Here is a 27,763-nt window from a genome sequence, read left to right as displayed (position 1 = left end):
TCTGGTGTTGTGAAGGTTGCATTCAAAATGGGTCTTGTCCACCATTGTATCTATTCATTAATGTAGCTGTATAGCAATCTGTCTTTTCCACTGCCATGCTGAATATTGCCTGAACCATTCATGATGCAGAGTTTGAAATTAAATATTGACAATTCTTGATTGTCCCCTCCCCCTCCTCTGTGCAGCTTGACCCACTGAGTTCCTCAAGGAGATTGTTTGGTGCTGCAATCGTTACTTCAATGGTGAAGGAGTAGAAAATGACAAAATTCACCAGACATCCTCTGTAATCATTAGTATTATATGCAATATCACCTCTAAAATAGAAAATATTTAGCTAGCATTTATTTGTTGCTATGCATTAAATTTCCCAAATGATCTCTGCTTTTCCACATCTTGGAGAACTTCTCAGTTTTCCTTATTCATTTAAAGATTTTTTGCAGATCCTTGAGGGGCACATCCCAAGTGTTGGAAAACCTGTCTTGCAGATTCAGATTCAGATTCAAACTTTATTGTTATTGTGCAGTGTACAGTACAGAGACAACGAAATGCAGTTGGCGTCTCCCTAGAAGAGCGAACATGGAATAATGAGCAATAAATATATATACGTACATACAGTCGTAGTAGTGCAATTTATCTGGGGGAAGGAGTGTCCCGGGGGGGGGGGAGGGGGGAGGTGACTGGCAATCACCGAGGTGCAGAGTTAAGTAATGTAACAGCCGCAGGGAAGAAGCTGTTCCTGGACCTGCTGGTCCGGCACTGGAGAGACCTGTAGCGCCTCCCTAATGGGAGGAGGGTAAACAGACTGGCTGGGGTGAGAGCAGTCCTGACGATGCTGCGCGCCCTTCGCAGACATCGCTTGCTCTGGACAGACTCAATGGAGGGGAGTGAGGAACCGGTGATGCGTTGGGCAATTTTCACCACCCTCTGCAGTGCTTTCCGGTCGGAGACAGAGCAGTTGCCATACCATACTGTGATACAGTTGGTAAGGATGCTCTCGATGGTGCAGTGGTAGAAGTTCACCAGAATCTGAGGAGACAGATGGACCTTCTTTAGTCTGAATGTTTCTTGATAAAATTGTTGTTGTCTACCATTATGAGTTCAGTGTTTGGAACGAGTTGCAAGCTGTCTTCATAATATGTTTTATTTATTTATTTTTTCGAACTCTAGCCCCTCCAGATCAAGGCTATTATTTCTCCTGAGCATGTGAAAGGGTATATTTATGTGGAGGCATACAAGCAGACTCATGTGAAGCAGGCCATTGAGGGTGTGGGGAACCTGAGGATAGGGTTCTGGAACCAGCAGATGGTCCCCATCAAGGAAATGACTGACGTGCTGAAGGTGGTGAAGGAAGTGACCAACTTGAAACCCAAGTCCTGGGTTCGTCTAAAGAGAGGTCTCTACAAGGATGACATTGCACAGGTAAAGTGTACTCCTATGCTGTTAGTATAACATGGTGTCAAATATTATTTAAGAATAGAATGCCTTTCATTGTCATTCAAACAGCTTGGTTTGAACAAAATTGCAGTTTCTACAGTCTTACATTACAAAAAAACCCAAGACTCACACTTAACACAGTTTACACAAACATCCATCACAGTGGATCTCCAACATCTCCTCACTGTGATGGAAGGCAAAGTCTTATCTCTTCCCTTTGTTCTTCTCCCGCGGTCCCAGCAGTCCAACTGCAGCGTTGAGGCGAACTGGGGCTCCGATGTTAAAGCCCCCGGCCGGGGATGGTAAGTCCCGTGGACGTTTAAGCCACGCCGGGCGATGTTAGGCCCCGCTCCGAGTCCTTTAAACCCCGCGATACCAGCGGGAGAAGTTGCCGTTGCGGGAGCTCCGAAAAGCGGTCTCCCACCAGGAACCTGGAGCTCCCAATGTTACCGTCCACCGGGCCTGCGGCCGGAGCCTCCGAAGGTCCGAAGTCGGGTCGCAGCCGCGCGCCACCGCAGCTCCTCCCGCTTCAAAGACGGCCAGCTCCACGACGGCGAGTCCGCAGGCTCCGCGACTGGAGCCCTCAGGTTGGTCCCGGCCGGCTCCACGATGCTAGGCCCAACGACATTGGAGACCAGACAGGGAAAAAGTCGGGTGTCCGTACAGGGAAGAGATTAACGGTTCCCCCACCCCCCACATATACATAGATAAAGAAAAATAATAAAAACTAGAGTCAAGACATACATTTGTATGCATGTCATTGTAGTTTGTTTCCTCTGCTGTTTAAGTTACTCTGTTTTATAAGGTAGACAAAAGTGCTGGAGAAACTCAGCGGGTGCGGCAGCGTCTATGGGGCGAAGGAAACAGGCAATATTTTGGGCCAAAACCCTTCTACCGCACTTTATGTCTATTATTGGAAAAGGATTGCAGATGAACAAACTACAGGTGCTCTTATACAAAAAATACAAAGTTAGCAGACAGATGTAGCAAGTGCAAGGAAGGCAATGATGTTGGCTTTTATTACAAGAGGGTTAGAGTTCAAAAATAAAGTGCTGTTACAATTGCACAAGTTTACTAATGAATGCACCACTGGAATACTGTGTTCTGCTTCCCCTTATCGACAATCAGAGATTCGCTTTCCCTTTCCAGGTGGACTATGTCGAGCCAAGCCAAAACACCATTTCACTGAAACTGATCCCAAGAATTGATTACGAACGAATCAAAGCTCGGATGAGTTTGGTAAGGACCTACTTTCAATACCCTTCTCAACAACGGAATGAGGTTGCTTCTGAGTAATCTGTATAACATGACATTGAAAAAACATGGCATTATAAGCAACATAATTGTGAATTGCAGGAATTGTGTTCAAACTAACTTTGTCTCTTGAATGAAATTTCTATGGTTCTATGGATAATTGCTACTGAAGATTTAGCTTGCATTTTTAATTGCTGCTTCAGTTTGAAATGGAATTAATTATCTGCCACAATTAAGTGTTTGGAATTACAATTTTGATTTATAGAAAGACTGGTTTGCCAAAAGGAAAAGGTTTAAGAGGCCACTTCAAAGACTCTTTGATGCAGAAAAAATCAGGTATGATTTACCATTTATCTGCTTTAGAATGGTATGGCACAGTTTATTTAGATAAAAACCAAATGCTAAATAGTGGTTTCTGGGAATTAACAAAAGACAGATCACTTATAGTGTGAGTAAATCATGAGACCATATACTAATTTGTGGTTTTTATAACTTCAAGTAACCCTTGCTTTCCCTCTCACTCCATCCCTCCCCTTCCTGGTTCTCCGACCAGTCTTACTGTGTCCGACTGCATTTTATCCCTGTTTGCTTTGTTGTACCTTCTTCCCAGCTAACAATGATTTATTTTACATTTTCCTTGAGCTTCATTAGATACTTCCTACTTGGATAGTAGACAGCGGTGAACCTTTTCTCATGAGTTTGAAGGCCACCAAAATTAAATGAAGTACATTGAAATAGCTTCAACACAACCATTGTGTCATTTCAACTCTATCTGTAGGTTTCTTAAGGCCAGTTTAATAACATTGCAAATATATGCCTGTCTCGGTATAATGCACCTCCAGTTAAAAATAGTTCAACACTTGAAATTAGATACACAGAAATGGCTTGGTGATATATTGGTTTGGTCTTTTTTTTGATTATCTGTATGAAAATTGCCTGGATCAAAAGAATAAGTGTATTGAAGCTGCACATGATGAATTATGTTGCTCGACAAAAAATCTGGTGTGACTCTGGGTCAGGTAGCATCTTTGGAGAAAAAGAGTAGGTGACTTTTTGGATTTAAACCTTTCTTCCGACTAGGTTCCACCCCAAAACGTCACCTATTGTTTTTCTCCAGAGTTGCTGCCTGACCCGCTGAGTTACACCAGCTTTTTGTCCATCATCAGTTTAGACCAACATCTGCAGTTCCTCCCTATACCTGGATTATTTTGCCTCGTCTGCAGAGTAACCTCAATTAATCACTGTATTTTCTGTTGGCCTCGTTATTAATTTGTTTAAAATGTTCTAATATGCGATTCCTCCTAATGGATAAATCAGACCAATTCATAACGAGTTGGTCTCCATTTGTCGTCTTTTTGGAATCATATGGTGCAACACAATTGTAAAAAATAACAGTTTCAGGACTGGACGAGGGTTGGGCAAGATTATAAACAATGATCTCCTTTTTTTTTAATGTTTTATTCTCTTTTTTCTATTTTATTTTTCTCAACTTTCTTCACTCATTCGTCTTTTTTCTTTTTCTTCACACACTATATATCTCACGCCTTTCTATCCTTTACTATCTAATTTCTTTTTCTCATCTTTCTTTATTATAACAAAAAAAAAAAAGAAGCTGTACATAAAATGTATTATGAAAATATATATTAGGCACTTTGGTGCCATATGATTGTACTTCTAATAAAATAAAATAAAATATTTTTTTTTTTTTAAATTCTAATAATTCACAGATCGCTGGGTGGTGATGTTACCACTGACGGAGACTTCCTCATATTTGAGGGCAATCGCTACAGTCGAAAAGGATTTTTGTTCAAAAGCTTCGCCATGTCTGCAGTTGTAAGTGATGACTTCAGTAGAATCTTTTTGTGTGTGACCCAATGGTTTGAAATGTTGTATAAAAGTGCATTTTCCCCAAGTTATCCAAGCTGCTTTCCATCTGTGGGTACTTGCTCCACAAATATGCTACTGGCATTAAGAAGTAAGATCATGAAAAAACAGAATTAGCCCAATCCAGGAAAATCACATTGTATCTCCAGCCTTCAAAGGATACTGGTGGAGTTACAGTATTTACTGTCAATAGTAGAAGTGGTCTTGAGTGAAGCATTCGCACACTCCAAATGCAACATGCTCTTCCTGTCACATTAAATGACAACTTTACTTGAGCTTGGTTTGTGCAGTCCAAGTTCCTTAATGTTTTTATTTATCTAGCAGTTATCTTTGAAAATGTAGAATGTCATTTATCATTGCTTATTAAAATGCTGCATCACCTATTTGATTAACTTTAATCTTCATGCACTTCATTCCCCGTTAAACATTTGTCCAAATTAGACTAACTGCCAAATAAAACAGTGCAATTTGCACTTCCTCAAGGTCAGTTGACAGTTAATGTCCAGGTAGTTCTGTAATAATAGGCATTTTTGTAATGTGAATGAGATATAATGCAATTGGGGAATAGGGAACAACCTGTATTGTACTGGCTGAATTAGTTATAATATGATGTTGATCAGGAACTAGAGGAACCTTTAAAATTTCCTTGGAAATTCACACTCTGTAAAAAGGCTGTCCTGGAAAATAAAACTGTTTTGGTAAAATAAATTGTTTCCATGTAACCTCCCCAGAGTAACCAGACAGCAATGTCTCTCAAGAACACAGTTTATCAGATTGGCTGCAGATGGCCATTAACATGAAGAAGTGATCGCTTCTATTGACACATGTGCAACAATAGATAGTTAAACAATGTAATGTGGAGCCTTTAGTATTTTTATCTTGCAGTAACAAACATAAAATTACAGCTGTTAAAAGACCTGTGTATTTGAAAATCCGAAGGGAAAAATAAAGATAGTTATTGTGTGTCAAGCTCAGCAGCTGCTAAACCCTGATTTCTCCCATTATCACAATTGTTTTTGTAACCTGTTTTCTACAATGCAAGGCCTCATAGGAATGCAACTATCGTGTTATAGCAGAACTACCTGTATGTCAAGCTTTCCGCTATTTCCTCTCTGAATAAGATTTGAGGATGTGGGCAGACTGGTTGGATACACTTTCCTTTCTCTGGGGAACCATTTCCTCTCCCATGTTATATTGTAGTTACCTTGTTAGGTGCACTTTAACCAGGGACGCCACTGGAATCCTATGTTCAATTAACACCATGTAATAGCATAGTAAAGGAGCCTCCTGTGTTCTACAATTTGTTTGGTGCTTTGTGTATTACAGATTACAGAAGGAGTTAAGCCCACACTTTCTGAATTGGAAAAATTTGAGGACCAGCCAGAGGGCATTGATCTGGAAGTGGTTACAGAATCAACAGGTATGTGATTTGCTTTAAAGGTAGAGCTTGCAGTTATACTCGATATTTTGCATATTCGTTTTCATTTTTCTGCAAATTGTAATCGCACTATTTAAAAAAGCATTACCTTTCAGATTTTTCAACACAATTTCATCTTTCTATTCATTAAATACCCAATATCCATTCACTTAAGATAGGGACAAAATGCTGGAGTAACTCAACGGGTCAGGCAGCATCTCTGGAGAAATGGATTAGGTGATGTTTTGTATCCGAACCTAAATGTCACCTATTCCTTTTCTCCAGAGATGCTGACTGACGTATGCTGAGTAACTCCAGCATTTTGTGTAAATCTTTGGGATAAACCAGCATCTGCAGTTCCTCCCTATCCATTCTCTTAACCTGTCTGTTTCTTCACAAAGTTTCTCTTCATCCTCCCCTTGGCCCATTGTGCCACCATATTGTCAGCAAACCTGGACCTGGGACTTCATCAGTTCATTGATGAAGCATCCCACCAGTCGCTCCCTACCAACTAGGAAACAACCCTTTTATTCCTACTCTCTAAATTCCTTGAAGGTGAATGTAAAATCAGAAATAATGTGCCACTTTGGTCTCGAACTCTCATTCATCGAGCTCGAGCACTCGCGTGGACCTGGCGTGATCTGGGCTGGCCATTCAACGCCGACCTGGGTGGACAAAGGTGGGGTGCAGCGGACAACTTCACAGTCTTCACTTCGCAGTCAACACGTTATTTACAATATAGATTAATCATTTGGACGAGGGAATTGAATGCAACATCTCCAAGTTTGCGGATGACACAAAGCTGGGGGGCAGTGTTAGCTGTGAGGAGGATGCTAGGAGGCTGCAAGGTGACTTGGATAGGTTGGGTGAGTGGGCAGGCTAGATGCAGGAAGATTGTTCTTCAGGAGTTGGGGAAGTACCGAATACGGGGTCACAGTTTAAGGATAAGGGGGAAGTCTTTTAGGACCGAGATGAGAAAAAATAATTTCACACAGAGTGGTGAATCGGTGGAATTCTCTGCCACAGAAGGTAGTTGAGGCTAGTTCTTTGGCTATATTTAAGAGGGAGTTAGATGTGGCCCTTGTGGCTAAAGGGATCAGGGGGTATGGAGAGAAGGCAGGTACAGGATACTGAGTTGGATGATCAGCCATGATCATATTGAATCAAAGGACCGAATGGCCTACTCCTGCACCTATTGTCTATGTTTCTATGTTAACACACCTTGCCCTTTTGTACTAATTGTTGAGCTGTATCATTTAATTATTAAACTGAGTGTTTATACAACACGTGAACCTCTTCAATATACAAGTTATTTGGGCAAAGGGGTTGTTGGTGCTCCAATCCTCCAGCATATTCAAAGTACTGTAGTGGAGGAATCCTGTCCCGTGTAGCGGGCTAGGTGCAGTTTTTTTCGCCATTGCTTGAGGTTTTGGTTCCTGAATTGCATCCTGACTCAAACCGTGTGACTTTTTTCAGGTAAAGAAAGAGAACACAACTTGCAACCTGGAGATAATGTGGAAGTTTGCGAGGGTGAACTGATAAACCTACAAGGGAAAATCTTGAGTGTGGAAGGCAATAAGATCACAATTCTTCCCAAACACGAGGATCTGAAGGTACTGATAATTTAGCTGAGACATATTTGAAAGCAACTTGTCTCTACTAGTGAACGAGCAGTGACTTTTTATTAACAGTGGATGCTTGCATTTGTGTCCAGTGCACCCTGTTCAGTTACTTGTAGCCACCAGCTTTTAAACAGAAATATAATAAAATGAAACTGTAGATGCTCATTTATATCAAAGATAGACACAAAATACAGGAGTATCAGCATCTTGTGTCCAGGTTTTAAACTGAACCAGATTGTGCAAAAATAAATGGTGGTTTGTATGTCTATATATATATATATATATATTGAGAGTAGTAATGGATTGTTTTTATCATTCGCATATTTAAATAGGAGAAATACATTAGTTTACGATACGATAGAACTTTATCCTAGGAGGGAAATTGATCTGCCAACAATCACAATACACAAGATACATGATAATACATGATCCTATTAACTGTAGCTGACAAACTAAGTATAACTGAACTCTCACTAAAAGCATGACTCTGGGTGCCTTGGGAGAGACTGGCAATATTGTAAAACCCATTTTAGTTAATTCACTTTTCTGTTAAGTTTCTTGCATAAACTGGTGATCTCTTTGCTGAATGTTGGTGCATTGGGAGGGTGAAAAATCATGTAGATGGGATGGAAAAAAAATCTAACCTCAAAGTGATCCCTATCTTTTGCAAGGATGCCATTGGTGAAATAACTAATGCCATTGATTCAGGTCAGGCCAAAATGGGCATTGGCTTCAAGGAAAGTGATTCGACTTTACGTTGAAACACAAAAATGCTGGAAATACTTAAAGCAGCATCTGTGAAGAGTGAAACGGTGAACATTTGTTAAAGGATCTTCAACCTAAAGCATAAACCCTTTTTTCTCTCCTCACAAATGCTGCTTGTTCTGTTGAGAGTTTCCAGCATTTTCTGATTTATTTATTTCAGATTTGCATTGTCTACAGTTTTTTGGGGGGTTTTCACTTTGATATTTGTTTATTTCCAGGATCCTTTAGAGTTTCCAGCCCATGAATTGCGAAAATATTTCAAAATGGGAGACCATGTGAAGGTGATCGCAGGGCGGTACGAGGGAGATACAGGACTGATTGTACGCGTTGAGGAGAACTTTGTCATTCTATTCTCAGACCTGACAATGCACGAGGTAATATTTTGTACACGACATATTCTAAAATTGCATCCTATTTTAAAGAAATCACGATTTATGGTGAATAGTAACAGCTATTTCTATTTAAATAGCAACTTTAATGTAGGAAGATGTTCCTTTGCATTGCAGAGGAGTCTCCTGACAAAGATCAACACCCAGCAAAAAGACAATGTGTCCAAAAACCTTCATAGGTTTTAAGGGTGGTAAGGAGGAAGTAAGTGTAAAGTTTGGCAGAGTTTAGGTAGGGTTAAGAAAGGCTGTGGAGAGAGATAACAAAGAATCTGATGTCATGTAATTGTGTAATTATAAGGCAGCATGTGAAAAAGAAAGAGGATTAGGCAAGTAATGGCCATGTAATAAGACTGCAGGAGGCATAGGAGCAGAATCCAGAGAGGAGTGCTCTGATCGTTGGCCTGGTGACTTTGACATCATGCGGCTATGGTCTGCGGAGCTTCTAGCCGCGGACGTGGCTTGGACTTAACGTCCGGAGTCTGGGATCCCTTGCCGGGGATCGCCGGAGAAAAGCTCAGACCGCCAGCCTGCGGCCTATAACATCCTGAAGCCGCGGTCTCCGGTAAGAAAGTGCCAATTCGGGCACTCCAAGCGTGTTCGACCATCCCGACGGCGGAGTTTGGGTGATCCCGGCGAGAGGGCCTGTACATCGGGCCTTCCGTGGCGGCTACCATGGAGGGTTTATGGCCCCGACTACGGGTGAAGAAAGGAGGAGGACTGACTGAACTTTGTGCCTTCCACCACAGTGAAGAATTTTTTTTTTTTATTTCAAAATATACTTTATTCAATTGGAAAATATATACAATTTCTGAACCATTCCAACAAAATTCATCCGACATTTTCGGAGACTATACAAACTTTTTCCAGTACAATTTTTTTACATTTGTCAAATTTCACCAAACAGTCCCCCACCAGTGCCACTCTGTGGCCCCTGTTCAAGTAATAAATATATACAATGTGTACACAGTGCGAAAATTTCCATCTGACATTTCAAGTTCCACAAGAGATGTCCCCCACCTGTGCCACTCATGTGGCCCCCTGGTGTGGGATACCTTCCCTTAATTTAATTTGATAAGAACAGATTTTTTTTTTTTTTATTTCAAAATATACTTTATTCAATTGGTAAATATATACAATTTCTGAACCATTCAAATCAAATTTCATCCGACATTTTCGGAGACTATACAAACTTTTTCCAGTACAATTTTTTTTTACATTTGTCAAATTTCACCAAACAGTCCCCCACCAGTGCCACTCTGTGGCCCCTGTTCAAGTAATAAATATATACAATGTGTACAAAGTGCGAAAATTTCCATCTGACATTTCAAGTTCCACAAAAAATGTCCCCCACCCGTGCCACTCATGTGGCCCTCTGGTGTGGGATACCTTCCCTTAATTTAATTTAATTTGAGGGGCGTCTCCACCATACTGTGCCCCCCATGTCCAGCAGCGGAAGGACCCTAGACTGTGGCCCTCCCCCACCGAGCCTTGGCGTTGGCTGCACCAAGCTTCAGCGAGTCCCTTAGCACGTACTCCTGCAGTCTGCAGTGGGCCAGTCGGCAACATTCCCTGACGGACATCTCGCTCTGCTGGGTGGTGAGCAACGCTCGGGCAGACCAAAGAGCGTCTTTCACCGAGTTGATGACCCTCCAGCAGCACTCGATGTCAGTCTCTGAATGTGTCCCTGGGAACAGTCCGTAAATCACAGAGTCCTCTGTGACGGAGCTGTTCGGGATAAATCGTTCCAGGGACCCTTTCATACCTCTCCAGACTCGTTTTGCAAATCCACACTCTGCAAAGAGGTGGGCAACCGTCTCCTCTCCATAGCAACCGTCCCGGGGGCAGCGTGCGCTGGTAGTGAGGTTCCGACGGTGCAGGAAGGATCTAACTGAGAGGGCTCCCCTCACCGCCAGCCAAGCCAGGTCTTGGTGCTTGTTGGTCAGTTCTGGCGATGAGGCATTTTGCCAGACAAGCTGGGCAGTCTGCTCTGGGAACCACACCACCGGATCCATCGAGTCCTTTCCCTGCAGTGCCTGCAGGACATTACGTGCTGACCACTGCCCGATGGACTTGTGGTCAAAGGTGTTGGTCCGGAAGAACCTGTCAACAGACGTCAGATGGGGCGGCAATGTCCAGCTGACTGGTACATTGCGTGGCATCTGCGCCAGGCCCATCCTTCGCAACACCGGGGACAGGTAGAACCTCAGCAGGTAGTGGCACTTAGTGCCCACGTGCCTTGGCTCTACACTCCGCCTGATGCAGCCACACACAAAGGTGGCCATCAGGATGAGGGCGACGTTGGGCACGCTTTTGCCCCCGTTGTCTGCCGACTTGTACATGGTGACCCGTCGTACCCGGTCCATCCTCGACCCCCAGATGAACTGGAAGACGGCCCGGGTGATCCCCGTGGCGTAGGAGGGAGGGACAGGCCACACCTGTGCCAAGTACAGCAGACCCGAGAGCACCTCACACCTGATGACCAAATTTTTCCCGGTTATGGAGAGGGAGCGTTGCTTCCACAGCTCCAGCTTCCTCCCCACCCTGGCTATCCGCTCCAGCCAATTCTTGTTACTCGACTCAGCCCCCCCGAACCAGATTCCCAGCACCTTCAAGAAGTCAGGCTTGATGGTGAAGGGGATGGAAGATCGGTCGGGCCAGTTGCCAAAGAGCATGGCCTCGCTCTTCCTGCGGTTCACCCTGGCTCCCGTGGCCGACTCAAACTGGTCACAGATGCTGATCAATCTGCGGACCGACCTTGGATCCGAGCAGAAGACGGCGACATCGTCCATGTACAGGGAGGTCTTGACCTGAATGCCCCCACTGCCTGGCAATGTCACTCCTCTTATGCTCGCATCCTTCCTGATGGACTCGGCAAAAGGTTCAATACAGCAGACAAACAAGACAGGAGAGAGAGGGCAACCCTGCCTGACTCCAGACCTTACAGGGAAACTGTCTGATTCCCACCCATTGATTTGGACTGCACTACGGATGTCGGTGTAGAGCAGTTTGATCCAATTTCGGATTCCCTCCCCAAAACCCATTTTGGAGAGCACGTCCCTCATGTACGTGTGCGATATCCTGTCGAAGGCCTTCTCCTGGTCCAAGCTGACTAGGCAGGCATCCACCCGTCTGTCCTGCACGTAGGCGATGGTATCTCTCAGCAGCGCTAGGCTGTCTGAGATTTTCCTGCCAGGTACAGCACAGGTTTGGTCCGGGTGGATCACCCGTCCCAGAGCAGACTTGACCCGGTTGGCGATGGCCTTAGACAGGATCTTGTAGTCTACATTCAACAATGTTATGGGTCTCCAATTCTTTATATCTTTCATCTCCCCCTTCTGCTTGTAGATTAGGGTGATGCTGCCCTTCCTCATGGAGTCTGACATGCTGCCGGCTAGAAGCATGTCGTTGTACACTTCCAGCAGGTCCGGGCCCACCCAGTCCCACAGAGCCGAATACAACTCGGCCGGTAAGCCATCGCTTCCGGGAGTTTTACTCGAGTCAAAGGATCGGATGGAGCCAGTCAGCTCCTCTAGGGTCAGTGGTTGGTCCAGACTCTCCTGCTTGCTGTCCTCCAAGACCTCCGTGATAGAGGACAGGAAGTTCTGGGAGGCGGTGCTGTCTGTGGCCTTTTGGTCATACAATTCCGAGTAAAAGGATTTGCAGACCCTCATCATGTCTGTCTGCGAGGATGCTACCGAGCCGTCCTCCTCCCTAAGGCTGTTGATCACAGAGCTCCCCCTGTGAACCTTATGGAAGAAGAAACGTGAGCACGTCTCATCCTGCTCCACATGGCGGACCCTGGATCGGAAGATGATCTTGGAGGATTCAGAGGTAAAGAGCCGAGCTTGCCGGTCCTTCAACTCTCTAAGTTCCTCCCTCACATCCACCCCCCTCGACTGCAGAAGGAGCAGTTGTTGCAATTCTGTCTGGAGTTGGCACAATTCCCTCTGACTCTGTCTTGCTCTCTGAACCCCTTTGGCTATGAAGAACCTCTTAATGTTCTCCTTGGTTGCTTCCCACCAGAGTGTCGGGGAGTCAAAGAGGGGCCTCACCGTTCTCCAACGTGCGTAGTCCCTCTTTAGCTCCTCCACGTTCTCCGGGGTCAACAGCTTCACATTTAACTTCCACGTCCCTCTGCCTGCCTTCCGGTCCTCCTGTAGGTGACAGGAAGCCTGAAGGAGGCAGTGGTCAGAGAAGAACACCGGCGTGAGGTCGGTGTGTCTCACCGTGACGGCCTTCGTGGTGAAGACGAAGTCTATCCGGGATCGGGCCAAACCGTCCGATCTCGACCAGGTGAACCGCGGCTGGGACCCGCCTGCAGGGTCGCTGAAGGCGTCGTGCAGCTTTGCGTCTTTTACCGTTTCCATCAGGAACTTGGACGTGCTGTCCAGTCTGTTGTCGGCACTGCCGGATCGTCCAGCCGCATCAATGATGCAGTTGAAGTCACCGGCCAGAACGAGCTGCCGGGACGTGGCCAACAGCACTGGGAGCTGCTGGAGAACGGCCTGCCGCTCGCTCCGCACGGGTGGGGCATACACATTAATCAGCCGGAGCGGAGAACCACGGTACATTACATCCACCACGAGGAGACGCCCCGCAACCACCTCCCTGACCTCAGTGATGGCGAAGTTCCCTCCCCGCAGCAATATCCCCAGGCCAGAAGCACGACAATCATTGCCCCCCGACCACACAGACAGTCCGTGGGGCCACCATCGCGACCACCTCCGATAACAGCGGAGGTGTGGCAACCCGCACTCCTGTAGAAAAGTCACATCTGCCTTGACCTTGGCCAGGTACTGCAAGGCATTAACACATCGCGCAGTGCTCTTCACACTGCGCACGTTTAAGGATGCCAGTTTGAGCTCCATTGTCCTTTAGAGTCCGTTTTCCTGCTCCCTCATGCCCACCGCTTCGGTGAATTGCCTCACCTTTCCTGGGCTCAGATACCCGGCCTCCTCAACGGGTTGGGTTTCCCCTGTGGTAACCCGAGGTGTCGTTGGGGGGGGGCTGCTCGTTTTACCCCCTTCTGGGTGCGCCGCTTCCCCCGTCTCTCGTGGCTGGGGCTCAGTGACAGGCTTACTGCTCCCGGAAACTCGGAGCTGAGGCCCAATGGCCGCTGCACTGCTCCCGGTTGCCCGGAGCTGGGGCCCATCGGCCTCTACGATACTCCCGGTTGCCCGGAGCTGGGGCCCATCGGCCGCTACAAAGCTCCCGGTTGCCCGGAGCTGGGGCCCAATGGCCACTGCACTGCTCCCGATGCCCTGGGGCTGGAGCCCCTCGACCGCTGCACTGCTCCCGATGCCCTGGGGCTGGAGCCCCTCGACCGCTGCACTGCTCCCGATGCCCTGGGGCTGGAGCTCCTCGATCGCTGCACTGCTCCCGTTGTCCTGGAGCCGGAGCCCCTCGACCGCTGCACTGCTCCCGTTGTCCTGGGGCCGGAGCCCCTCAATCGCTGCACTGCTCCCGATGTCCTGGGGCTGGAGCCCCTCGACCGCTGCACTGCTCTCGGTCTCCTGGTGCAGGTGTACAATCGTCCTGCACCTTCTCCTTTCCGCCCCGATTTTCTTCTTGTGGGGTTTCCCGTTCGCCTCATCCTCCGATGAGGAGAGGTTTCTCCCTTCTGTCAGGGAGAGAGACCGTTTTTTGGTGGTTTTTTTGGGCTTGCCATCCCTTTCTGGCCTCTGCTCCGTGTGCTGACCCTTCTGGTGTTTTTTGGATTTTACAGTAGTCCAAATTTGCTCTCCCCCCTCCTCCATCGACTCTCCCTCCTGGGCTTGGTGCTGGAGTTCTCCTGGCACTTGGGGGCTCGAGGTGGTTGAGGTGGCTGAGGTGGTTGGGCTGTCCTCATCCCTGTTTCCCCTTTCTGCTGGGGACTTGGCAGTGGTAGTGGGTGTCTCACCTACCCTGGGGGTGCTGGAAGCCACCCCTCTTGTTGCCTGTGCATATGTGCATGCTCTTTTTGGGCAGGCCCTGTAAAGGTGGCCTCCCTCCCCACACAGGTTACAGTTCTTGCTGGCTTGACAGTCCTTTGTCTCGTGGCCCTCCATTTTGCAGTTTTTGCAGACCACTGCATTGCATTGGGCCATCACATGTCCAGGCTTATTACACTTTCTGCAAACTCTGGGCTGCCCCACGTAAATTAAATATCCTCGGTTTCCTCCAATTGCGAACACCGATGGAGGGTGGAGGAGAGTTCCTTCCTTGTCCACCCTCAACTTCACCTTGACCTGCCGCTTGCTCGTCCAAATCCCATGCAGATCCTTCACGTCCACGCTGTTCACTGCTCCGTCGACGTAGCGAGCAAGGAAGGTGAGGACATCCACTACGGGCACATGTGGGTTAAACATATGGACCGTGATCGTCCTTTCCTTTTGGTTTGGGAGGGTGAAGAGTGGCTGCACCTTCAGCAACGACAGCGGAGCTTCATTCCCCTTCTCCTTGAAATCCTTTAGCAGTTTTTGCCATCCTGTCGGAAGCACAAATGTAACGTCGAAATAGCCGTTACCCGGGAAGTCCTGGAGGCAGTAGATATCCCTGGGCTCGAACTTGCAGGTTTCCAGCAATACCTTTTTTACAAAGGTGTCCCGACTGAAGGGCATCCCCTCACTGAGATCCTTGACACTAATCCTCAGGGTATTGCGGATACCCTGTCCTCTGGTTCCCATTGCAGCTGCCATTGCTACGATTTTTTAAATCGTAATCTGCAGCTCCTGTCCTTAAAGGACCGCCAGGACTGTTCTAATAAGAACAGATCTCTTTCCCTGTTCTAATAAGAACAGACGCTCTTTATTTAGCTCTTTTACTGACTGATAAGAACAGATACTACACTTGATCTTAGCCAAAAGGCCGAGAAGCGATCCACCACAGTGAAGAATGCTGTGGTAGATGTTTGTGCTAAATCTTATTGTGAATTGTGTGTTTTTAAGTGTATCGCTGCTGGCAAATTCATTTCACTGCACCTTTGGGTGCATGTGACGAATAAAATTGACTTTGATTTTGACAACTGGACAAGTAGGAATAGAACTTGTAACCCTATGACAATATGAGGACTTAGCAAAACCAATCCATGTAGGGATGGTCAAGAGAAATGTGGAGGAGAACTCAGTTTCATGCTCAGCCTTTCCAAAATGGCATTATTACTCTGTGTCACATTGGAAATGAAAGGCTTGGGCAGCCATGCTGGGATTCAGCTTTACAATGCAAGGGATGGATGGTAACCTGTCATTAAATCTTGGCAATTGAGTAATAATCATCTAAAAAATTGAATTTGAAGCATGTTTTATTGGTCACAGTGGAGGCAATTGGTATGAATTAACAAAGTTGTAACTATTTTCAGAAGCATTTCTTGAGTCAAATGTTAACATGTGTGGAAACGATTGGGAAGTGAATTGTACCGAGAAGGGAAAATCTGGGTTATGAATTAGGATAATTAAGACACCAGAAGAAACCAAATACCATTTTCTCACTTTATTTTATTTTATTTTTTTCAGTGACTTGAATATTATTTAATTATTAACATAATTTTTAGTGGAGGGTTGCATAAGCTCAGATTTATTTCTGTACTTGTGTGTCGGTCAGTTTTCCGATGCTGACAGTGAATCTCATGGCACTATTCACTAATCGCTACAGGATTGTTGAGCAATATGATGTTCACTGAAAATTTCATAGCCTGCATTTGTTAGTATCACCTCTTGCTTTTCTGATGGCAAATTTTGTCTAATTGATAAAAAACCTTTTACCTGGTTCCAGTTCTGTCTCTATCCTAAACAATCTTAAGTTACTGGCAGTTCCTGGGTTTAGTGGCACTGGCTATCAAATACTCCATTGCATTCTCTCCAGGTTACCACTATTCACTCAAAGTTATAAAGTGCCTTGTAACTTTTTTTTTGCTTCCCCTATAATATCCAAGGTGATCCTGGAATTTGGTGTCTTCATAATATTTTCCTATTGAGAGCACAAGCGATCAGTCACAACACCTCGAAGGGTTTCGGTCCGAAACGTCGCCTATTTCCTTCGCTCCATAGATGCTGCTGCACCCGCTGAGTTTCCCCAGCAATTTTGTGTACCAGTCACAACACCTCGTCGGCTTCCCAGACTCTGGTCAATGCTCATCTGTTTTTTTCTGTAAGATGATTGACACCTTGTGCATCAAGGTGGCTTTGCATGGTCACGCGGCTTTATGATGCACAGATTCAAGCGATCCAATCCCACTGTTTTTCAGCTGAAAGTGCTCCCGAGGGATTTGCAGCTGTGTTCGGAAACGGCGTCTGGTGTGGATGCAGGGGGTCAGCATGAGTGGGGTGAATTGGTGCAGCTTGATCCACAGACTATGGGCGTCATTGTCCGGTTGGAGAGAGAGACATTTCAGGTACGACAATTGGCTTTTAGACTATAGAAATTGGCTTTTTTAGGATGCATTATCTAAATGCATAGCTAACTAGTTAATGGCTATCTTAGAAGCATGCTACATATATAATTTATAGAGGCAGTACGTTCAATTATTGTTTTATGACTGGGAATTTTAATGCAGACATTCCTTAAGCAGTCAAAAATACTGGCTGTTAAAAGTAAAACCATTGCTGTTTCTTGGACTAAGTAATTTCTACTTGTCACCCACAGATATTTCTTTCTTAGTCCAGGCAGCCGGCTGTAAATCCAATGTATCTGCAATTTTATACCATTATACTGATCTCTAACAATGTTAAGTCTGATTCTATTTCTACTTTGGGGATGAGCTGTTGATGGCCTTGACTGTTCTGAAGTACCTGTTGTGTATCATAGTTGATGGGACTCGGGCATTCCTTCCTCCCATAATCTGTCGTTTAGGACCTCATAAACATGGGCTGAGAAGTACAAGCTCTCTGGTCATGCAATGTTTGGCTTTTGCAGGTTCTTAATATGTATGGGAAGGTTATTACTGTACGACACCAGGCAATAACCCGGAAAAAGGACAATCGGTTTGCTGTGGCTCTGGACTCTGAGCAAAATAATATTCATGTGAAAGACATCGTCAAAGTCATTGACGGACCGCACTCTGTAAGTTTTGCTGGTTTTTCCGTAGGACTACAAGAATAGTAATTGAAATAGTTGAGTCGTAGTTCAGAATCAGATTTTATTCGCCAAGTATGTTTTGCAACATACGAGGAATTTCATCGGCCAGGTCAGTCATACAATTAAAAGCAACACACTCAAAAACACATTTTAACATGAACATCCACCACAGTGACTCCTACACATTCCTCACTGTGATGGAAGGCGAAATAAAGTTCAAGGCCTTCCTTTTGTTCTTCCTCGGTCAGGGGCCTCGAGCCCTCCGTTGACGGGACGATCTTGACTCATCCTGATTCATACAGTTATCCCCTCGCAGTGGGAAACGTTGACTCTGCTGTGTGGGGATGTTTATGTTTAATTATATCGTGTATTGTGTTTTTATTCGTATGGCTGTATAGTAATTCAAATCTCACTGCACCAAAAAGGTGCATGTGATAATAAATGTCTCTTGAACTCTTGATAAAGAGCAAAACAGCACTCGGAGGCCTTTCTGCCTACCCAGTCCACAGCGACCATTAATCACACATTTACACGAATCCTACATTAATCTCGTTTTTAATTCTCCCCACATCTCATCAACCTCCATTCCCATAGATTCTACCACTCACATACAAACTAGGGTCAATTTGCAGTGGTCAATCAACTGACCAACTTGGACGTCTTTGAGATGTGGGAGAAAACCCACAAGGTCACTAGGGGAATGTGAAAGTGCCACACTTAAAGCACCATTGTATCTGGATAGTTGGCACTGTGAGGCAGCAGCTTTATCGGCTGCACCCCCTGTGTCTGGTTTGCCAAATGCACATGAAGTAGAAGCTCTACCACTGGAACTTCATCCAACATCCATACTCAAGATATAATAGAAAAGCCAACAGAGATTCGGAAGTGTAAAAGCTGCAGTAAACCTTGCAAATCCAATTCACAGTTTGAATTAATACCAAGTGAGAATTTACAGCCACTTTTATACTTGACTTGCAGCAATACTGAACAAAGCATTCAAAGTAAGCATCAGAACCATAGATACAGAAAAACATTCTAGTGCAAACTTGAAGAAACAATTGATCATCTTTATTTTGGCACCATAAATGTTTGATTCTCAGCATGGTTTGTGGTTAAAAGTTTAGTTTATTGTCACATGCACTGAGGTACAGTATAATACACTAAACTAAACGTTCTACCCTTTATCTCGTTAAGCGTTATTCTCATTGTTCCCTTTCTCATGTATCTGTACACTGGATGGCTTGATTGTAATCATGTATAGTCTTTCCGCTGACTAGTTAGTACACAATAAATGCTTTTCACTGTACTTCGATACACGTGATAATAAACTAAAGTAAATTTATTTGGAGATAATTTTCTCATCTTCGATGTCAATAATAATTTTCTCAATTTATCTTTCTTGGATACTAGTGGATTTATTGTGGATGTTATACACTTTATGGGTGTTCTTTTTGTAAATATTGTAGTTCTGCCATGCTTAGTTCACTAATTTTCACACAGAGTTCATGTAGCCACCCGGTTTCTATAAGCGAAATGTGTAACTCTGGCCAAAATATACGGGCAAATTGTATTTAACCGAATGTGTGTGTAAACCTGCAAATCAAATTAATTTTCAGGGCCGTGAGGGTGAAATTAGACACTTGTATCGTGGGTTTGCCTTTCTACATTGTAAGAAGTTGGTGGAAAACGGTGGCATGTTTGTTTGTAAAACTCGCCACTTGGTACTTGCTGGCGGTGCGAAGGTAAGCAAATTAAAATATCAAGCGCATATTTCCTAAGGCGAGCTGAAAAGCCACGTACAACTCTGTGTCGTACTCGTAACTCATGGATCAATTGTGTCCAAAAAAAAAATGGACTCGTAAATCTCCTTTAAACTTTCCCCCCTTATGGAGAAAATGCACGTGGTCACAGGGAGAACGTGCAAACCCTCTACAGAAAGCATACGTGATTCAAACTCTGTACAGACAGCAGCCGGCATGAGTCAAGTCACATTTATTTATATAGCACATTTAAAAAACAACTCGTTGACCAAAGTGCTTCACATTTGTTATAAGAATAGTATAAACAAACAAACTACATACATATATACATATAGCCCTCGCTCAGTGGACGTCAGGAACTTTCAAACTTTCTTATTCCCCTACTGTGGGTGTGAAAACATATTCCATTTACAGTCTGAAGAAGGGTTTCGGCCCGAAACGTTGCCTATTTCCTTCGCTGCTGCACCCGTTGAGTTTCTCCAACATTTTTGTGTACCTTCCATTTACTTTAAACTGGACCTTACTCTTGATCTTGCACGAAAATCAACATGGATCAATTGTTCACCAGAAAACATAAAACGTTGGAAGCAGCATAGATTGGAGAAAAACAGGCGACATTTCGGGCCAAACGTACTTCCTTGTGCTCTATGCTTCCGGCATTTTATGTTTTCTCATGGATTTCGAGCATCAGTTTTTTTAGTATAATTCATCAAATTCATTGTTTCTATTACAGCCAAGGGACGTCACAAATTTCACAGTGGGTGGTTTTGCTCCGATGAGCCCCCGAATCAGCAGTCCAATGCACACCAGTGGCGGAGGTGAGTGTACATTGTCACCATAGGGTCTTAAACTTGTTTTGGTCCAACATATGCTGTTCGTATAAACTGACAAGGCAATCTTCCTGTCTTACCTGAGGAGTATGCTTCCATCAGCATCATATATTTGGGGTGGCTCAACAGGTAATCTATTGGGCTGATAAACCAGGAACCTCGATTATGACCCAGTAACACGTTTAAAACACGCTATGACAGTTCAGAAATGGGGTATTTAATTGCAGATCAATAAATAAATCTGTTTGGACACCGAAACCCGCAATTACTAATCAATGATCTGAGGTCCAATTGGACATTTTTGTGGGTGGTTTCACAGGACTAGCGTAAAATGTAAATTAAAAATTACCGCCTATTTTAAATGTCTTGGAAGTCAAATTTTGTTTTATTTCAATTGTATCGTGCCTAGCGTGTATTTACCCTATTTCCATGCTGACGTTTCATCTGTAAATGTGGTTTTGTGTGCATTGGACGTATAGGGTGATTATATGAAAGAGTTTTTATTTCCAAATGTGCCGAGTCAAATAATTGTTTGTCCTGCAGCTCCTCGAGGTGGTGGTGGTGGTGGTGGCGGTGGCGGTGGGTTTGGAGGGCAAGGGGGAATGGGCCGTGGTCGAGGACGCAGAGATAACGATTTGATCGGACAGACAGTTCGTATCTCACAAGGACCATATAAAGGTATGTCTGAACCAGAGACTTAAAATAACGCCAACTTGGCTGGTCAATATATTGTGTACCACAAAACAGTAACCGTTTCTGAAGGACAAATATGTGTTCACTGTCTCTCCCATGTCAGTTTTTTAAAATTGTGCATCAATTTTTAAAACCAAAAAATTAACAGCTCAGTAATTGCAGAATAAAAATTGGAATAATTATTAGTGAATATATTTGTTGATAATTGATTATCACATTGACTGCTCGGCCAGCACTGTATCATAATGGATGAAGCATACATTGTTTTCTATTAACTAGTTGAATAATACTGTCCCTGTTGCCGAGCACCAGTATAGGCAATTGTCATGAAAAGATGAACATAAGATAGTAGCTGAAATGTTTAAGAAGGAACTGCAGATGCTGGAAAATCGAAGGTAGACAAAAATGCTGGAGAAACTCAGCGGGTGAGGCAGCATCTATGGAGTGAAGGAAATAGGCAATGTTTCGGGTCAAGAGTCTCGACCCGAAACGTTGCCTATTCCCATCGCTCCATAGATGCTGCCTCACCCGCTGAGTTTCTCCAGCACTTTTGTCTACCATAAGATTGTAGCTAGCTATTTAACCTCTTGGTCTATTCTGCCATTTGATAAGATGTGCATGAACCTTTTTCTTCTCCCATCTTCTAATGAGTTTGCAACCTTTGGTACCCTCGTTGAGCAAAAATCACCAGTCTCAATTCTGAGACTTTAGTTTGACCATTGGCCTGAATTTTCTTTGGGAATGGAATGTGGTACAGAATTCTTCCACCCTTGTAAGCGAATGAAAAAGGCAACGTTTCGGGTCGATACCCTTCTTCGAGACGGGCCTGAAGTAGGGTCTCGACCCGAAAGTGCCTTTTTCCTTCGCTCCATAGATGCTGCCTCACCCGCTGAGTTTCTCCAGCATTTTTGTCTACCTTCACAAAGAATCAGATGTGATGTCATTGTGTAATATAAAGGCAGCATGTGAAAAAGAAAGAGGAATAGACTAGTAATGGCCATGTGGAAGTAACACTGCAGGAAGCATAGGAGCAGAATCACTGAAGATGATTCTCCAGCTACAACTGGACAAGTAAGTAAGTAAGTTTATTGGCCAAGTATTCACATACAAGGAATTTGCCTTGGTGCTCCGCCCACAAGTAACAACATGACATACAGTGACAGTTACGAATGACTCAGAAAACACTAAACATTAATAAAACATTAATGATAAAACATCATTGATCAAGCCTGTGAACCAACAAAATACAAGATCAAAGGGGCCAAACTTCACTTTGGGTTAAGATGTTGATGAATAAAAATATGTAACTCAAATGGTTCAGCTGTGATGAGAGATTGGAGAGGCTAGATCTGTTTCCCCTCGAGTGGTAGTAATGTGAGTTTCAAGGGTTAATGGTGATGTTTTTTTGTTGGAAGTTTTCATTACCATGTAGTTTTGTTGTTTGATTGTTATTTGCCAGGTATCACTCTACACCTGAATATGGACTGGATCTGACTAGATTAGATTTACCGTAGCTGCGCATGGAATGGAACATCAGTGAAAGTTCAGTTCAGTCATACGGGGGTGGTACGGTGGCGTAGCAGTAGAGTTGCTGCCTTGCAGCGCCAGGATCCCTGGTTCGATCCTGACTACGGGTGCTGTCTGTACAGAGTTTGTACGTTCTCCCTGTGACAATGTGAGCTTTCTCCGGGTGTTCCGGTTTCCTCCCACACTCAAGTCAAGTCAAGTTTATTCGTCACATACACATACGAGATGTGCAGTGAAGTGAAAAGTACTCCAAAGACGTACAGGTTTGTAGGTTAATTGGCTTTGGTAAAAATTGTAAAATGTCACTAGTGTGTAGGATAGTGCTAGTGTACGGGGTGATCGTTGGTCGGCGCAGGCTCGGTGGACCGAAGGACCTGTTTCCTTGCTGTATGTCTAAATTAAAGTCTAAAATGAATAATCTCACTTCTGTTCTTGGATAAAAAGAGGTCATTAATAACTCTGCCCTGAGGAGCGCCTGCAGTGATGTTCTGGGCTGAGATGGTGGACCTCCTACATACTCTTATCTTGTGCTGGATGTGATTGCAACCACTTGAGTCTCTTCCCCTTGATGTCCATTGACTTCAGTTTTACCACAGCACCTCGATGCCATACTCCACCAAATGCTCCAAGCAAATCTCCTTGTTTTCACAGGTTATATTGGTGTCGTAAAGGATGCAACAGAATCTACAGCTCGAGTTGAGCTTCATTCCACCTGCCAGACCATTTCTGTCGATCGCCAACGTCTCACTACAGTGTAAGTATGGGATGTCTCTGAAAGAATGTCATAAAAGTATTGAGTGAGATGAATGAGTGAGCCCAATATACATGGGAATGCACTAAATCAAATTTGCTGTATCCTAATCCTCATTTTGCCCAGAATGAGAGTGCAACTATCTGTGGTTCTTGAAGTACGTCTCCAGCATGTGGTTTATATATGAGGCCTCCCCATGGGACAGACTAGAATAGCTAGCTGATCCTCATTGATGGGCTCAAAATGGGGGGTGACTGCTTGGAGTAATATGCTGGTGAAACTAATCCAAGACACAGAATGAATTTCACAGGATTGAGGAGTATTGGCAAAGTAAAGAGCAAGGCTGAGTAGTCTGAGTTCTCCTGCTCCTAATTTGTATATAATTGAGAATTGTTCAGACTGATCTTGGCTAATCGGACATTTTGTGGCCATTCTGAGATAGAAACATAGAAAATAGGTGCAGGAGTAGGCCATTCGGCCCTTCGAGCCTGCACCGCCATTCAATATGATCATGGCTGATCATCCAACTCAATATCCTGTACCTGCCTTCTCTCCATACCCCCTGATCCCTTTAGCCACAAGGGCCACATCTAACTCCCTCTTAAATATAGCCAATGAACTGGCCTCAACCACCCTCTGTGGCAGAGAATTCCACAGATTCACCACTCTCTGTGTGAATTTTTATTTTCTCATTTCGGTCCTAAAACATTTCCACCTTATCCTCAAACTGGAATTACCCAACATCGGGAACAATCTTCCTGCATCTAGCCTGTCCAACCCCTTAAGAATGTTGTAAGTTTCTATAAGATCCCCCCTCAATCTTCTAAGGTCTGGAAGGTTGAGGTACAGTGTGTATACAAATTATATATTTTACCATTTATTTATATACTTTGATATTTAATATCACCATTAATTCCAAAGGCAGTGAAATAAATGATTTCTCATGGCATTTGTTGAGTAACTATTAAATGATTTGTTGTTTGAATTCTCAGAGACTCGAAGAAGAAGGGTGGCTTGACGTCTGCTTATGGCCGTACTCCTCTGTATGGGTCCCAAACGCCACTATATGGCTCCGGATCACGGACACCGATGTACGGCTCCCAAACACCCTTGCACGATGGTAAGTTGGGGGTTTCCAACCATTCTTGTCCATGGGGCATTGTAGTAAATACTTGTCATCATTAACTAGGGATTTGGCTTTTCAAAAAGATATTGAGTCTGAAACATATTGAGTGTGAAGAATGTTTCCGACCAGAACCGTAACCAATCCTTTATCTCCGGAGATGCTGTCTGACTCGTTGAGTTACTCCAGCACTTTGTGTCTATCTTTGGTATAAACCAGGATCTGCAGTTCTTTGTCTCTACATTCTGAAGCAATCCATGGATGATATGGTAGCTGTGTATAAAATTTCACAGCCCACAAACACCTACTGCATGTTTACATCAAACTGTGATCTTGATCACTGAAAGAATGAATGAATACTTTATTGTCACATGCCGGCCGACTTAGGGTCAAGTTTCAGGCATGAGGAAACGAATGATTGAATGTTCAAACCTCAAACCCAGCACAAAGTTGTTATGCAGCAGTGATAGCGTCCCCCCCTTGAGGCTTCTTAAACTTGATCCAGCTGCTACTTCCAGGGACGACAGATGGCACAATGGGCTAAGTGTTCGGCTGGCAACCGGAAGGTAGCCGGTTCGAATCCCGCTTGGAGTGCATACTGTCGTTGTGTCCTTGGGCAAGACACTTCACCCACCTTTGCCTGTGTGTGAATGTGTGTGAGTGATTGATGGTGGTCGGAGGGGCCGTAGGCGCAGATTGGCAGCCACGCTTCCGTCAGTCTGCCCCAGGGCAGCTGTGGCTAAAGAAGTAGCCTACCACCACCGAGTGTGACTGAGGAGTGAATGAATAATGCGATGTAAAGCGCCTTGAGTATTAGAAAGGCGCTATATAAATCCCATCCATTATTATTATTATTATTATTATTATTATTACTTCCAATGTTGTCTCTGCAAAACCTTCCAAGTATCGTGCTATAGGAGGTGGTGGTGGAGGCAGATACAACAGTGGCATTCAAGAGTCTTTCTGATAGGCACAGGGAGTGGAGGGATATGAATTATGTGCAGGCAGCTGAAATTAGTTTACCTTGCCATTATGTTCAGCACACACTGTGGGCAGAAGGGCCTGTTCCTGTGTTGTATGTACTGTTCTATGTTCTGAAAGAATGTGGGTGCTGTGAAATGCAGAGCATGAAGACATGCCTGGCAGGTCAGGCTGTGCATTCCTCTATTCCCAAAGGAAGACAAGAAAACAATGCACTAGGCTGAATGGCTTCCACTTTGGTTGTACTTTAATGGTCTTTGTCTAGGAGCTCCATTCTGACCACTTCATTGTATTCCTGCTGGAATTGATGCAGAATCTTCAGAGCTACAGAATCCAAAATAACTGCAGAGAAAATGTCCTTGAAGATCATGCTGTCTCAGACTAATTTTCTGTTTTTCCTAGGGAGTCGAACCCCTCATTATGGTTCCCAGACACCAGTTCACGATGGCAGCAGAACACCAGGACAGAGCGGTGCTTGGGATCCCAACAATCCCAACACACCCTCCAGGTTAGCAGCTCCAGAAACCTTAATGGCATCGTACAATTTGACTTACAAAACAAATTAATATTAAAACTGTACAAATTGAATTACAGGTAGTTCTGCTATAGTTGCATTCCTACGAAATCTTGTATTATAAAAAATCACATAAATGGGGAAAACGGAGTAATGGGCCTGTCCCACAGGCTATTTTTAGGCGACTGCCGGCGACTGTCATTGTCGTATTAGGTCGGCGAAAAACTGGCGACTGGACCCGCCTTCGACATAAAATTTGAAATAGAATCATTACTTTTAACAACAACAAAAAAAGTCAGCACCAGCGCCAACCTATGACACCTGGCGACAAACCTACGTTAACCTGACGACAACTACGACAGCACCTACGTCAGGAGAAGTCAAGCTACGCTCATTGGCGTCAAACCCACTGTCGCCAACTGTCTCCGAAAATTTTTCAACATGTTGAAAATCCAGCGGCGACCAGAAAGATGCTACGACTCTTTGGGCGACTGAAGGGACGACTCACGACTATACAGGCGACACCCCGGCAACCATGTGGGGACAGCCTAGTCGCCTGTAGTCGCCTAAAAAATCGCCTAAGTTGGACAGGCCCATAAGGGGACAAACGAGTTTCAGACTCGCAATGATATATTTTTATGGCATTATTTAAAAAAATATTTTATTTGCGATATTTATTTATCATTTTGTTACTGCAAGCTAACATATTAAAGGCTGTATGATACCATATTTAATAGAGTATCATTACACAGGTATCAATATAAGTAATTGCTTGTCAATTTCAATGACACCAGCAATGAACTGACAGACTGTTCTTTAGAGGCTGCAGGGAGGTTGCAAGGAAACAGCTTTTTTTCTGCTTGTTAATTTGCCAAATAACTACAGTGGTTCTCTAGTTCCTGGTTGAAATTGTGTTATAATTAATTTGGCCTGATTAATACGACTGTTCACCAATCGTATTCAATCCAATTTGTGTTATAGATACAAGCATTATAGCAGAACTGCATGTACCTGATTTTATCTTTTCACGTGCATTTTAATTTGTTGTAAATGCAGCTTATTTCGTTTGCTTTTCTGCCACTGCTGCAACCAGCCATTATATATTTTTTAATTGATCTTGCAGGAACGATGAAGATTACGATTTCCCTTATGATGATGAACCCACGCCATCTCCGCAGGCATATGGTGGCACACCCAACCCACAGACTCCAGGCTATACAGATGTTCCATCTCCACAGGTTAATCCTCAATACAACCCTCAAACTCCTGGAACACCAGCAATGTAAGTACCTGCAAATTTCATTATTGAATTATCAACTATAGTGTTGGTCTCAAAGATGGGATGTTTTATCTCTTTATATCCCTGGATGTATCTATAGGTGCTACTGAGATTAAAACATATGCAGAAGTAGACCATGGAGAATTTACAACAGAGAAACGGGCCATTTGTCCATTGATCTATGCTAGTATTATTTTCCATGTGTGCCTCCATTAAAGAAGGGTCCCGATCCATAATGTCACCTATCCATGTTCTCCAGAGATACTGCTTGACCCGCTGAGTTACTCCAGCACTTTGTGCTTTACTCAAAATTCCAGCATCTGGCAGTTAGCTGGAAGCTTGCTAAATAAATTAGGCAGGAAGGAATAATGGGTTTTACGTGTCTCCCTATAATTATTTCCTGCTTTTTAATGAGCAAGCTCCCTTTCGAGGGGCTGGTGGTTGAATTGGGGAAGTCATTTTAGTATGATTTCAGTTGAAATGGTACTG

General features: G+C 44.2%; 1 protein-coding gene and 1 non-coding gene across 5 annotated transcripts in view; one reads left to right on the top strand and one right to left on the bottom strand.

The window, feature by feature from the left end:
- Positions 1–27,763, top strand: part of supt5h (SPT5 homolog, DSIF elongation factor subunit) — a 50,692-nt gene that overhangs the window by 17,687 nt on the left and 5,242 nt on the right. For all 4 annotated transcript variants that reach the window (XM_033014480.1, XM_033014482.1, XM_033014481.1 and 1 more), the window contains 16 exons: positions 1,168–1,419; positions 2,584–2,673; positions 2,954–3,024; positions 4,416–4,521; positions 5,899–5,992; positions 7,466–7,602; positions 8,595–8,750; positions 16,987–17,133; positions 17,655–17,801; positions 19,433–19,558; positions 20,310–20,394; positions 20,950–21,084; positions 23,278–23,380; positions 24,370–24,497; positions 25,884–25,989; positions 27,119–27,277. In XM_033014480.1, coding sequence (XP_032870371.1) covers positions 1,168–1,419; positions 2,584–2,673; positions 2,954–3,024; positions 4,416–4,521; positions 5,899–5,992; positions 7,466–7,602; positions 8,595–8,750; positions 16,987–17,133; positions 17,655–17,801; positions 19,433–19,558; positions 20,310–20,394; positions 20,950–21,084; positions 23,278–23,380; positions 24,370–24,497; positions 25,884–25,989; positions 27,119–27,277 — 2,042 coding nt within the window. The remainder of the gene's footprint in view (positions 1–1,167; positions 1,420–2,583; positions 2,674–2,953; positions 3,025–4,415; positions 4,522–5,898; positions 5,993–7,465; positions 7,603–8,594; positions 8,751–16,986; positions 17,134–17,654; positions 17,802–19,432; positions 19,559–20,309; positions 20,395–20,949; positions 21,085–23,277; positions 23,381–24,369; positions 24,498–25,883; positions 25,990–27,118; positions 27,278–27,763) is intronic.
- LOC116967930 lies at positions 15,428–15,623 on the bottom strand. The gene has a single exon (XR_004410362.1). It is a non-coding gene; the product is annotated as a U2 spliceosomal RNA (small nuclear RNA).

Source organism: Amblyraja radiata, chromosome 41 (genome assembly GCF_010909765.2).
Source record: "Amblyraja radiata isolate CabotCenter1 chromosome 41, sAmbRad1.1.pri, whole genome shotgun sequence".
Taxonomy (NCBI): Eukaryota; Metazoa; Chordata; class Chondrichthyes; order Rajiformes; family Rajidae; genus Amblyraja; species Amblyraja radiata.
This window is presented reverse-complemented; position numbering and strand designations above follow the sequence as displayed.